The 14,960-nt window shown below is 45.4% G+C and overlaps 1 protein-coding gene across 1 annotated transcript; it reads left to right on the forward strand.

Moving 5' to 3' along the window:
• The first annotated feature begins 5,112 nt into the window (after positions 1-5,112).
• Positions 5,113-6,046, forward strand: LOC119352056 (pathogenesis-related protein 1-like). The gene is made up of 2 exons (XM_037618797.1): positions 5,113-5,400; positions 5,512-6,046. The coding sequence occupies exons 1-2, from the start codon at positions 5,214-5,216 to the stop codon at positions 5,805-5,807; spliced, it is 483 nt and encodes a 160-aa protein (XP_037474694.1). The 5' UTR covers positions 5,113-5,213; the 3' UTR covers positions 5,808-6,046.
• Positions 6,047-14,960: the final 8,914 nt, after the last annotated feature.

Here is a 14,960-nt window from a genome sequence, read left to right on the forward strand (position 1 = left end):
ACACTCTTATATACAGCCTCCGTTCTATAATTCTTGTCGTGGTTAGTTTTGACCCAAAAGTATGACAAGAATTATGAAACCGAGGGAGTATCTGGATTTGGAAGTTTATTTGTCGACCTCTTACACAACTCTTATATGTATGTGAAATACCTAAACACTCTCCCGGAAAATAGAAAAACTAAACACACTTATGCACAAAATAGAAAAATGTTTATATGGCGTCAAAGTCTTTTTTTAGGCCACCCGCCAAAAAAGAAGTCTTTTTTTAGGAATCCAAAAAAGACTTTTATTTGCTACTCCCTTTGTTCCTAAATATAAGCCGTTTTAGAGATTTCAACATCGATTACATACGGAGCAAAGTGTGCGAATCGACACTCTAAAATATGTCTATGTACATCCGTATGTAGTTCATATTGAAATGTCTAAAAAGCTTTATATTTAGAAGCAGAGGGAGTGGAACATAATTTCATTTTCTCTTTTCAAGTTGTAAGAGACAGTCAGATATGTCATTGTGCTTTATTTTGGCATCATTTTTCGACAAGTGCATCTATAATCTACTGGGCCCTTGTTGGCAAGTGAAACTCAAGTTCTCATGTATGCCCTTCCTGAAGGTAACTTACACTTGTGTATAATGAGTAACAAAAATGCAAATTGTATTAGGAGTCCTTAAACTTTCAAGACCTTCTGGCTTGCCTTTTATTTATTTTTTGTTTTGAGACTCCCTAATCTATTATCCATTCCTCACATGACTCCTTTTAACCATCAAACTAACAAATTCCATTAGGTGGATGTTGACATGGGAAACCGAGTGTGAGCCATGGGCGTAACGGTGGGAATATCATACGAGAAACTAAAGCAGGTTTAGGGGGGCCCATCATATCGCAGAGAAAAAGAGAGCAAATTGAAAAGTTGTGATAGTAACCCCCCAAAACACACACACTAAAGAGCATCGATAAATTAGGAAGTATCGTGCTACGAGGAATATCTTAGTTTGCAACACTAATGGAAAATTAGTCTTTGTTTCTCTTCTATTGTCTACTGGAATAGGAGGCTCTTTTCATCGCCCCTCCTAGGCTAGAGCCCCTCATCTGATTTGATACCTTCCTCCCAACTGCCTATCAAACTTTGGTCATTTTGCTTGTCGTTATGTTGTTGGTTTCCATTTTGAGGTTCCAAAATATATTGGGAATTATTAAAATCGCTACTTATATGGGAAAGCTAGGATAACACTAAGGATAAACACACTCATTCCTCCTTCCCAAGAAAAGAACCGGGCGATCAGGTTTCCTCCTCCACCCGTCGGCGCCATCGCCGGTTCGCCCCGTCTCTGGTGACCTTTGGGCTATGGAGGTGTGGAGGACCTCGAGCCTTCGCCCGCGGGAGGGACCCCAATCTCGTTCTTGTTAGGTTTATCCTCTTGATTGGGGTTGTATGACGGTGACGATGTACCTCAGTAAGAATCATGTTGCTCACATTCGATCCCCATCCCATGGTGCATCTACCATCGTTGGAGGGCGTTTGGAGGTGTGTCTTCACCAGATCTCGTGGGATTCAGTCGGTGCCGGTCTTTAGAAGATATATTTTATCTAGTATTTGTTTGGGTGTTTATGAGGTTTGATCCTTTCGATCTACGATTCTCTTCTCGGTGATGGTTGCTACTCTACTGTGTTGGTCCTGTGGGGCATTAGCACGATGACTTCCCGACTATCTACTACAACAAGATTTGCGAAACTCAAGTGAGAGAGGGGCGATGATGGTGGCGTGTCTTTGGCTTGCTCTAGTGCTTGTAGTTGTTGCTAGGTGGTAATTTTCTTGTAATTTTTGTGACCTCTGATGTTCCCTTTACTGTCATGATTGATTATGAATACATCGAAAGTTTCCCGCAGAAAATACACAATTTATCTTTTGAATTTTTGCTTATTCAGTTTCGCACCTAAGCAAAGTGACTTAAATTCCCATATGGATTTAGCTAAATCCAACCAAAGTTTGATGGAAATATGAATCATTGATTATATTAGTGCAACCCCTTGTTATAGTTTATGATTTTGTTCTTGCTGGCCATATCTAAAACTGTCGACAAAATCCTCCACATGAGCTGCTCAAACTCTTGGTTGTTTCGTGTCAAAGAGTCTTGGGTCTTTGTTCGCCCGCGATTTTTTTACGCGGAGGCCTTGGCCTCAATCAACTAATTAAAGAGAACAAAGTTGTCATGTTAATTAGAGGAAAATCAAGCGAAAACCGAAATTACACGCACAAAGGCCGATCGTCATGGAGCATGAAAATTGCCAATAGGGAATCCCCGACCAATATTACTACTGACACAAACTTACAAATACACAGGTAATAAGAGAACAACCGTCAAGACTGTCCATAAGCACCATCGTCATGACCAACCGCCTTCAATCCAGCTATTTTGACTTTGCCGCAAACAGTTACCAACGACGCTTTCCTTGCGACATCTGCATGAGCACCGTAGCGCCAACAATAGATAACTCCAACTTTGACAACAAGGTTTACAAGAGAAATATGTAAGGCTTGCGCCTCCCTAGCTAGCCCCCCGATATGGGCACCTTCATGTTTCATTGTCAGCAGCAAAACCGCCACGGCAACTCCGACTTCACAAGGATGACGAAACTGGAAAAGACCCATTGGACAAATCCAAAAGGTTGAATGACGAAGCATGCGGCGATTATGCGGAACCTCAGTGCTGTCATCGTCGCTAAACAAACCATGCTGTAGGGATCCAGGGTAGTCGCCTTGGCATCCACGCTAAACAGTCCACCCCCAGCTTCAGCAATCGAACTGTGAACATTCATATTGACCCCTATACTCACATGAATTGTATTCGAGTGAACCTTGGTTACCGTATCCTATTCCTTTTGCTTCATGATACTTTACAAAACCCTAGGTCAGATATATCGACATCCCTATGAGTCAAACACATTGGCACTATATATCAGTCTCCTTGTTATTGATTTTCTTCTCTTTTCTCGTTCTCGTGTTCCGGCATCCCCGTGATCAATTCACGCTGTGTCTGGCCAGACATTGATGGGTGCTGTCACACCGAGAGGGCCCGAAGAATATCTTTCCATCGCCTGAGGAGAAAATCTTAGTCTCGAGCTATCTAGTCACTTGGCATACGTTTCCTATGAACATGTAAATTGTTGCTATGATCACCCTGTTATGATTGACGTTGGACCAACCCCAAAGTGCATCGTTCAGTATGAAGTGACTCGATGTTCCCATGGTCTAAGGAATTGTCCATATGTTAACTTTCTATGTTATGGACTATAAACATGTGACGAAATCATCTCAAATATAACATACAACTTGGGTCAATTCAACATGAGTGTTCTTCCAACATTGTGCCCCCGATATTGTTGACATCATCGTTAGACTTAACTGTAACCATGATCAAGAAAACAGAATCATCATGGAACACTTGACCTAGTCCTAACGGCAAGACTAGGAATCTTATCTTTACCGTTTATAGTCCTACACATGCATGTGATTTCTTTCTCTGAATCTCTTAGTTCTCGCAAATTCGATAACCATAGCAATTTTAGCATAGAATATAAACATCAATTATAAATTTAGAAATAAATAAAACATAATTATTATTGCCTCTGGGCATATTTCCAACACTTGCCTCCAAGAAAGCCAACAAATGCCTTGATACCCGCATCACCGATAGAAACCATTTGACTGGTGGTAAGACCATCGGCGATGGTGGTTTCTTCGTGAATAATCAATCTGACTAAGGGATGTCCCTTTAGAGATTCAGTGGGATAATTCGAGTGCACAAAGCATGTACACATTTAGCACACACACAAAATTTGGAGTCATAATTTAGGTACCTCCCTATACGGGCGGGCATGTAACTTTAGTGCAACTACGCCCGTAGGATTCAACAAGGTTAATCTGCTGGATGTATAGAAAGAGAAGGGAGGAGCGTTTTGGTTCCCGGGAGCATATGCTCCTGTGTGAACAGTAAATTCAAAAAAATGTAAAAAAATTGAATTTTCTAGTAGATGTTTGTGTTAGGCCCTTCCGGGTGCTCCAAGGCGTAATAGTGCTAATTAAGGGTGCCACACAGGCAAAAAAGTGATGTGGCATAGCAATTAAAGAGAAGAGAGAGCATTATGGTGACCCCAGAAGGAAACGACGCTAAGCGCGTGAAACTATGCTAAACGGCTACCAACCAATGCACGAAAGAGTTTAAGTGTTATGCAATTAAATGAGAGGAGCGTAGCTACAAAATCAAAGCACATATGCATTGAGAAGATTAGTTGCTAAGGTTGTTAATGCATCTAGAATCTCACCTAGTAAGCACCAATGCATTGGAAGAGGCCAAGCATGCGTGACAAATTTCATGTGAAACGGAGCAGCAATGTTTCGTTGGTGAAAAAAACAAATTTTGGGTGACATTTGGTCTTCAATTTGTTTTTGTATTTTGCACGTGCCAAAATGCTTAACCTTTTTGCCTCAAAATCTGCAGGTAGCATTTGTATGTGACTAAGATCACATAAAAATTTTGTCTTGATTTTTTTCACATTCGACAAATTATTTTTGGGCCCGGGAGCATGTGCTCCCGTGAGCCAAATTGAATTTCCGGAAAGATAGTCGATTCCAATGAAATTTGGTGTAAAGAAAATACACAGAACATTGTGTCAAGGATGGTCAAAATAACAGCTGGTGTACTCAAATAATAACTCCTAATAAATAAATAGTTTTAAAAACTCTGAATAAAACACGCGAGAATAGTTTACGTACAGACATGTAGCCCACTGAAAGAGTGGCCTTTTCTTTTCCCGCCAAGACACCAACCATGCCATATGCCAACCACACCTGTCATCATTATTTTCGTTTGGCATTACAGTATTTTACTCCCTGGACCACATTCTTTGCACACCAGAATCAATAAACGTTGACGACGAGGGCCACGAGGGGTGCCATCCATGCCAACCCGGCCTGCATGATTAAGTCTGAACTGCTGTCCCTCGTGGATACTCGGCGACCGGCGACCTCACCAGACCCCATCCGGCACCAACCCCGCGCTCCGGGACACCTATTTATAGCTCTCGCCGCGCACGCTCTGGGCAACCAAGCAGCCGCTGCAACATACTGCAACTACTTTGCACTAGCAACACAACGCTCTGACTGAGCTCATAGCCTTCGCGCCTGCCCGTCTTAACTAGTTGATCGCCGCAGCAATGGCCTCCACCAACAGCTGGACCCACGAGATTGAGTCCTCAGTCGCGGCACCGCGCCTGTTCCGTGCCGGCGTCATGGACTGGCACACTCTGGCACCCAAGCTCGCGCCCCACATCGTCGCTAGCGCCCATCCCGTCAACAGCGAAGGCGGCATCGGCAGCGTCAGGCAGTTCAACTTTACCTCAGGTACGTACACATCACAATCCCATACAACCCATGCGTGTCACCTCAGTCTAGAAATCCGGCGTGTATCTATACATGGTCAAGCGAAAGCATAACACGCAGTTGATCATGCAGCCATGCCCTTTAGCGTCATGAAGGAGAGGCTAGAGTTCCTGGACGAGGAGAAGTGCGAGTGCAAGTCAACCCTCATCGAGGGCGGCGGCATCGGCTCAGCCATCGAGACCGCAACGTCGCACATTAAGGTGGAGCCGGCGGCCAACGGCGGGAGCGTCGTGAAAGTGGACTCGACGTACAAGCTGCTGCCAGGCGTGGAGGTGAATGACGAAATCACCAAGGCCAAGGAATCCGTCACCGCCATCTTCAAGGCCGCCGAGGCCTACCTCATCGCCAACCCCGACGCCTACAACTGAATCTGTTGAGAGATATCATACATGATTATGATGTCCCTAGTTTGAATTCTGTGTGTTTTCTTCCCGTTGTAATAAAGCTGCTCCAATCTCTAAGCTATAATAGTGACGCCGAGCGCGAGAGCACCGAGCAGAGTGTGGACGTGAGAACTTAAAAAGTTGAGTATTTGTAACTACCAAAGGGTTCTGTTGTTTGATGATATTGGTGCTTGCTTATGTGAAATACCTAAACACTCTTATATACTGCCTCAATTCTATAATTCTTGTCATAGTTTTAGTTTTGACCTAAAAGCACAACAAGAATTACGGAACGGAGGGAGTTTTTGGATTTGGAAGTTTATGTGTCGACCTCTTACACAAATCCTATATGTATGTGAAATACCTAAACACTCTCCCGGAAATAGAAAACTAAACACTCTTATGTGCAAAAAAGAAAAATGTTTGCATGTCATCAAAGTCTGTTTATAGGAATCCAAGAAAGACATTTATTTGCTTCTCCATTTGCTTCTAAATATAAATCCTTTTAGAGATTTTAATATGGATACCATAAGTAGCAAAATGAGTGAATCTAAACTCTAAAATACGTTTGTATACTTATGTATGTAGTCCAAATTAAAATCTCTAAAATCCTTATATTTAGAATGGGAGGGAGTCGAACATAATTTCGTTTTCTCTTTTCAAGTTGTAAGAGACAGTTGACATGTCATTGTGTTTTATTTTGGCACCATTTTTCGACAAGTGCATCTATAATCTATTGGGTCCTTGTTGGCAAGTGAAATCCACGTTCTTCATGTATCCCCTTTTCAAAGCGAACATACATTTGTGTGTAATGAATAAAATGCAAATTGTATCAGGAGTCCTTAAACTACCACAACCTTCTTACTTGCCTTTTAATTATTTTTATTTTGAGACTCCGTAATCTTTTGTCCATTTCTCCCATGACTCCTTTTAACCATCAGACTAAAAAATTCCGTTTGAGCCATGGGCACAAGGGTGGGAATATCATACGAGAAACTAAACAGGTTTACAGGGGCCCATAATATCGCCGAAAATAAGAGAGCCAACTGAGAAGTTGTGATAGCCCCCACCACCACCCACACACACTAAAGAGCATCGATAGATTAGGAAGTATCGTGGTACGAGGAATATATAAGTTTGCAACACTAATGGAAAATTAGTATTTGTTTCTCTTCTACTGTCTACTAAAATAGGATGTTCTTTTCATCGCCCCTCCTAGCCTAGAGACTCTCGTCCGATTTGATACCTTCCTCCCAACTGCCTATCAAACTTTGGTCATTTTGCTTGCTGTTATGATGTTGGTTTCCATTTTGAGGTTCCAAAATATATTGGGAACTACTAAAATCACTACTTATTTGACAAAGCTAGGATAAAGCTAAAGATAAACACACTCATTCCTCCTCCCCAAGAAAAGAACCAGGGCGATCGGGTTTCCTCCTCCTCCCGTCAGCGCCATCGCCGGTTCGCCCCATCTCTGATGGCCTTTGGTCCGTCACTACTAGAAAAAGGGCTATAGATAAAATTGACACTAATGGCGCACCAGAAAAGTGGTGCGCCACTACTATATACTAATGGCGCACCATGTGCCGATGCGCCATTAATGTGGAAGACACTAATAGCGCACCAGACACAAGGTGTGCCACTAATAACATTTTTTTCATTTTTCCAAACATACTAATGGCGCATCCAGACAAAGTACGCCATTAGCCATAGAGTGCGCCACTATTGTATTTTTTTTATTCTTGTTTTTTTGCAAAACTACTAATGGCGCACCGTGGCACAGTGCGCCATTACTAGTTTACACTAGTAATGGCGCACTATGCCACGGTGCGTCATTAGTGTATATATATATATATATATATATATATTATTTTTTTGCAAAACTACTAATGGCGCACGGCTAGCAGGTACGCCATTAGTATGTTGGGCTACTAATGGCGCATGGCTGGGTGGTGCGCCATTAGTAACCCGGGACCAGCTAGATATTTTGGACAACCACACCTACACACTCACTTTCCCCATTTCATTCCCTCCACCTCCTTCTCCAAGCTTGTCGGCTGCCTCATTCTCCTCACCTCATTTGCACCATAGATTCATCAAAATTAAGTGGTAAAATTACCTTTTTTTGATAGGTAAGTAAGGGGAAAACTATCTTCATGTTGTAGATCTACTTTTTTTCTCCCTAGCTCGCTCCAACAACGTGCACATGCACTTTTTGTGGCCTAGCTAGATCTATGTATGTTTGTGGTGTTGCATATATGTTTGTGTTTGCAGGTACCGGTATTTGAAATGCGATAGTTGCCGATATTTTGCCGGAATGTTGATTCATTTCTGTTTCGGCGAGAATTTTGGCACTATGCATTCTTTTTGGTCCTATTTTTAGGAAAAGTCATGCCAAATTTTTTCTTGGTTCTAAAATATTGTTTTGCTCTACCCCGCAGGCGACCATGGTCCGCACGATGACCGAAGGCATCGTGAATAGGTTTTTGAGCTCCACGAAGGCCAAGATGCTTCAAAAGAATGAGATGGAGATAAGATGTCCGTGTCGAAGATGCAAGCTGAAGAGCCTTATTGCGGACCCGGATTCCGGGCAGGTGCGGGACCACCTGCTCTTGCGTGGTTTCATGGATGGCTATCGGTGGCAAGGTGATGAAGATGACTATGAAGTCGTCCATGGGGGCCGGGCAAGAAATGAGGAAGGGCAGCAAGACAACCACCACGGCTCGGGCGGGCGAGAAGACGAAGAATCTCCAGGACATGATCACGACGGTGATGCTGTACACAGTCATCATGTAGAAGATGCCGGACATGATGATGAGCAAGATGCCGGAGCAGACGAAGGGCATGATCATGAAGATGAAGATGCCGGCGGAGCAGACGACGATGGACCATCGATGGGCTGGGTGCAGGACCCTCGTATTCAAGAGCTGCTTCTCAAGCAGACGGATAACGCAAGAGCTGCCGCCCGAGAGAAAGCCAAGCTGGATCAACTGGAGATAGACGCGGTTACTCCATTGTATGAAGGATGCAGGCCTGAGGATACCTGCCTGAAAGTAACGCTCATGCTCTGGAGATGAAGGTAAAACACAAAATGACCGACGCATGCTTCGACGAGAACATGTCATTCTGGCATGAACGTCTTCCCAAGGGGAACAAGTGCCCTACCAGTTTTGAGGAGGCGAAGAAAATCGTGTGTCCTCTGGATTTACCGCACGTGAAATACCATGTGTGCATGAACAATTGCATCATTTATCAGGACGAGCACGCGGAGTCTACCATATGTCCGGTGTGCGGCATCACTCGATACAAGAAGAGAAAGAAAGCTCCTCGAAAAGTGGTGTGGTACTTTCCGATCACTCCTCGTCTGCAGCGGTATTTCGCGGACCCTAAGGTAGCAAAGCTCATGCGTTGGCACGCGGATAGGGAGGAGAAGAAGCGAGAAAATGACGCAAATGATCCGGAGATAAATAAAAAATACAAGATGTTGAGTCACCCTAAGGATGGGATCCAGTGGCTAGCGTTGAACTTCGAACACCCAGAATTTGGGAAGGATCCAAGGAACATCGTGCTGGGCGCGAGCACCGATGGAGTCAATCCGTTTGGCAGCCACAGAAGCACACATAGCACCTGACCTGTGTTTGTGTGGATGTACAACCTTCCCCCCTGGTTGTGCATGAAGAGGAAGTACATTCACATGAGTATGCTAATTGAAGGGCCGAAACAACCAGGGAACGACATCAATATGTATATGGGGCTGCTGAAAGAGGAGCTAGACACGCTGTGGAAAATGCCAGCCAATACGTGGGACGCTGCAGAGAAAGAATATTTCCCTATGAGAGCCGCACTGCTCACGACGGTGCACGACTATCTCGGTTACGGATATCTCGTGGGGCAGGTGGTCCACAAATTTTTTGAATGTGTCAGGTGCATGGATGACACAACGTATCGCCAGCTAGATAGAGATCCCGGGTCTTCGAAAACCGTCTTCATGGGACATCGAAGGTGGCTTCGCGACGATGACCCGTGGAGGAAATGCAAGGATCTGTTCGATGGTGAAACCGAACCCCAAAGACGCAAGGATCCGGACGACGACGACGGTACATTTACCAACATCGATAAGTACTTTGCTGAACATGGGTACGGTGACGAGTTCTGTGGGCCTCCTTCTCAAGAACCCAACCAAGACGACCGCGATCTAGCTGGTACGGCGGAGAGACCCAGTTGCAACAGGCGTCGTCTGGCGTTCAGTTCTCAGGAGACGCCTCCAGCTGCCGCCTTCACCGAGCCTCAGATAGCTGAGGTGCGAAATATTATTAGCCCCAACACGCTCAAGAAGGCAGTCTGTGAGCAGAATTCGGTCCCATTACAGCAGATCAAGAAGAAGAGCCGGAAACGAAAGACTAAAAAGGGCGCCGGTGCGAGCCAGCCGGCACTGAGTACGATCCGTGCTCAGGACGGGCCACCTTCATCTAAGGATATCTCGAGGAGGGTGCATGTGGCGGGTAGGGCGATGCTACCGACAAATATGCTCAATGCTGCAACCGGTGCTATGCGGAGTCTGCACGACAGTGTTCTTTCTTTGGAGAAGCGGCGTCTCAGAGAGAATGATGTGGCATACCCGGTTTTCGTGGCCAAGGTGCCAGAGGGCAAGGGCTTTATGGATGGCGCCGTCGGGGGTACGATTGTCCTGCGGTTTGATGACATCTTTGTTATGTTTTACCTTCATCCGCTGCACTACACCTTCGTTCGGTTGTTTTCGCTGAGCATGGAGATGCGGATCATTAGAGACAAGACCCTGGACATCGTGATAGTCGACCCCTTCTACATGCGTGCCAAGCTCTTGAGCAGCGCTGGGGACCGCCAATTCGCGAGTTCACACCTCGAAGGCGTCATTTTGGCAAACCCAGATAAGGATAACTTCCTTGTGCTTACTTTCCTGAGTAAGTCATCCCTTAACCGCCCCGTAACATATGATTTCTTAGATTTCGATCGTTCTTTTTTTCTAACATTCCGTGTTATGTGCAGTGACACACATTGCACACTCATCCTCTTAAGCCTGAAATATTCCATGGCCACGTATTTCGACCCGAACCGTAGCTCCAAGATAGACTACACAAATATCAAGAAAGTTCTTGATGATGTTCTCCCCGGCTACGCCAAATCTGGAGGCACCTTCACCAGGGCAGTTTGTAAGTACGGCAAGCATGTGTTCGCCCACAATACTAAGTTTTGCTGCGTCAAGCAGCCGCCTGGCTGCCAGAAGGATACCTACTATGCCCTCCATCACATGTGGGCGATCATAAGGGACCATCATCACCTTCTGCTACCAGATAATCTCAAAGATTGGGCCGCGAGCTTGTCGGCAATCCAGGACGCGGACATCAGACAAGAATTCTTTCGCATCCAGTCGGAGTTTACGGACATCATCCATCAAGATGTCCTTCATACCTCGGGGCAGTTCTACCTCAGATATCAACCATCCAACAGTGAGATAGACGGAACGCTACAAATGCAGGCTGACAACGCCCGCGATTTCATGACCATCACGACAGACGACGGCTTCATCCACGCTCCTATCCCATGAGTCGAGTCGAAAGTAGTGATGTGTAGTTCTAAAACATTGATTGGCTCATGTTGTAATTAAACTTTAATGAATTGTATGTCTCTTTGGTTTGGACAGTCGTTCAACTTAGATGTAATCGATGCTATTTATTAGTAGGACCATGAATCGTGCTATTAATGTCTTGCTTTTCTCTTTCGATCCTTTTGCTCCATACTTATATATTGCTTATGTATGGTCTGTTGTTTGGCTTGTGCATAGAGATGCCGTCGTATGTCGTGTACAAGGGTAAGGTTCCCGGAGTCTACGACGAATGGAAGGAGTGTCGGAGACAGGTTCACCGTTTCGGCGGTAACAGTTACAAAGGGTACACCACTAGGGCGGAGGCGGAATCTAGATACGCCCGCTTTCTAGCGGGAGAGAGAGGAGGGAGCGTTGGAGGAACCGGATGAAGACCAGTTTCATCGCGATGATACTCATCATGATGACCGCAGCTCTCTTCTATGTGATGGTAGTTTAGATGATCGATATCGACTTGTAATGTGAAGACAAACTCGATACTCGCGGTCTCGAGACTTGTATTGTTTTATCTTTGTTCGGTCTTTTGAATTCATAGACTAATATGATGAATTGTATTCGGAGACTAATCTTCTATTGTATTCGATGAATCTGCTGTTGCTGTGTACTGTTGTCTATATTCTGTCCAATAATATATTTTGTAACCTCTGCAAAAATCAGAAAAGTAAAAAAACCTAATATTCATATTAATGGCGCATCACCTCAAGGTGCGCCATTAGTATGCCAAAGGATACTAATGGCGCATCACCCCACAGTGCGCCATTAGTATGCCAAAGCACATGGTTAAATATGGTCCCCTGGGAGGCATACTAATGGCGCATGGTGTTCTATACTAATGGCGCACTGCGTGGTGCGCCATTAGTATACCAGATACTAATGGTGCACCAGTGGTGCGCCATTAGTAAAAAATAATAGTGGCGTGATACTAATGGCGCACCAGTAGTGCGCCCTTAGTAGGCAAAACTGGTGCACCATTAGTAGGCCTTTTCCTAGTAGTGCGTGGAGGTGTGAAGGACCTCGACCCTCCGCCGGCAGGAGGGACCCCACTCTCGTTCTTGTTAGGTTCATCCTCTTGGTTGGGGTTATATGATGGTGGCGATGTCCCTCAATAGGAATCATGTTGGTCACATTCAATCCCCGTCCCCATGGTGCATCTACAATCGTTGGAGGGCGTTTGGAGGTGTGTATTCACCAGATCTCCCGGGATTCAGTCGGTGCCGGTCTTTAGAAGATCTATTTTAATCTAGTATTTCTTTGGGTGCTTATGACGTTTGATCCTTTCGATCTACGATTCTCTTCATCGGTGATGGTTGCTACTCTAGTGTGTTGGTCCTGTGGGGCTTTAGCACGATGACTTCCTGGCTGTCTACTATAACAAGATTTGCGAAACTCAAGTAAGGGAGGGGCGATGACGTCGTCGTGCCTTTGGCTTGATCTAGTGCTGGTAGTCGTTCCTAGGTGATAATTTTCTTATAATTTTTGTGACCTCTGATGTTCTCTTTACTCATGATTGATTATGAATAGATCGAAAGTTTATCATGTAGAAACTACATAGTTTATCTTTTGGATTTTTTACACGGAGGCCTTGGCCTCAATCAACTAACTAAATAGAACAGAGTTGTCATGTTAATTTGGGTAAAATCAGGCGAAAACCGAAATTATGCGCACAAAGGCCGATCATCATGTAGCATGACAATTGCCAATAGGGAATCCCCGACCAATATTACTACCGACACAAACTTACATATACGCCGGTAATAAGAGAACAACCGTCAAGACTGCCCATAAGCACCAAGGTCATCACCAACCACCTTTGATCCAGCTAGTCCGACTTTGCCACACACGATCACCAACGATGCTATCCTCGCAACATCTGTACAAGCACCGTAGCGCCAACAATAGGTACTCCAACTTTGACAACAAGGTTTACAAGAGAAATATGCAAGGCATGCGCTGCCCTAGCCCCCCGATATGGGCACCTTCATATTTCATTCTCACCAGCAAAACCACCAAGCCAGCTCTAACTTCGCAAGGAATTATGAAACCCGAAAAGACCCATCGGACAAATCCAAAAGGTTTAATGCCGAAGCATGCAAAAATTATGCGGAACCTCAGTGTTGTCATCATCGGTAAACAAACCATGCTGTACGGATCCAGAGTAGTCTCCTTGGCATCCACGCCGAATAATCGATCCAGTCCCGGCTCTAGCAATCGAACCGTGGACATCCATGTTGACCCCTATACTCACACGAATTGTATTCGAGTGAACCTTTGGTGTTCGAGTGAACCAACGACCTTGCTGCTGCTCGAGCGATGATCGCCCTGTCGCCGACGGCCGCCATCGACAGCCGACCTCCCGTTGCTGGTGATCATCATCGTCCACGACCGACTCTGCAGTTTAGCTCCTCCAGGTAGGCCAAACACCAGAGAGGCTAGCAGGTTTGCTCTTTGCCCTAGTTTGCCGCGTCTGTTGTCCACCAAGTCCACCGCTGTTAGCAGTCATTCCGATCCACCCTGCTTGTTCTCCCACCCTTAGTAGTCAGTACACTCTCTCCAGCTCATTTATTTATTCCAAGAGCTCCCTCTCTTGATGCATGACAACCACTGCTTCTGTAGACTTGATTAGATCCTAGCTTGCTGCTCTCCCTGTACGACTAAGCTTGTAGTAACAGCTCTTTCACGCCCTTGGAGAGGTTTGTTTCCTTGCATGCATGATGAGCCCTAGCTCGTCCTCGAGTTCTGGAAGATATGAACACGCCTGACGATGTAGGCTTTAGAGAAGCCATGCAGCCACCGGACGAAGAGGGGCCCGTTTTGAGAGTTGCATGCTCGAGCGGTACAGTTATGGTACTGTCTCGGTCATCGCCGGAGCCAGATGCCCCGCCGTGCTGCACGCCGCCTGTCGGTGTCAAAACCAGCGGATCTCGGGTAGGGGGTTCCGAACTATGCGTCTAAGGCGGATGGTAACAGGAGGCAGGGGACACGATGTTTTACCCAGGTTCGGGCCCTCTTGATGGAGGTAAAACCCTACGCCCTGCTTGATTATTCTTGATAATATGAGTAGTACAAGAGTAGATCTATCACGAGATCAGAGAGGCCAAACCCTACAAGTTAGCCTATGGTATGATTGTATGTTGTCCTACGGACTAAAACCCTCCGGTTTATATAGACACCGGAGGGGGCTAGGGTTACACAGAGTCGGTTACAAGGAAGGAGATCTGCATATCCGTATTACCAAGCTTGCCTTCCACGCCAGGGAGAGTCCCATCCGGACACAGGAAGAAGTTTTCAATCTTGTATCTTCATAGTCCAACAGTCCGGCCAAAGGATATAATCCGGCTGTCCGGATACCCCCTAATCTAGGACTCCCTCAGTAGCCCCTAAACCAGGCTTCAATGACGATAAGTCCGGCGCGCAGATTGTCTTCGGCATTGCAAGGCGGGTTCCTCCTCCGAATACTTCATAGAAGATTTTTAACACAAGAATCGTGTCCGGCTCTG

Source organism: Triticum dicoccoides, chromosome 2A (assembly GCF_002162155.2).
Source record: "Triticum dicoccoides isolate Atlit2015 ecotype Zavitan chromosome 2A, WEW_v2.0, whole genome shotgun sequence".
In the NCBI taxonomy this organism is placed as follows: Eukaryota; Viridiplantae; Streptophyta; class Magnoliopsida; order Poales; family Poaceae; genus Triticum; species Triticum dicoccoides.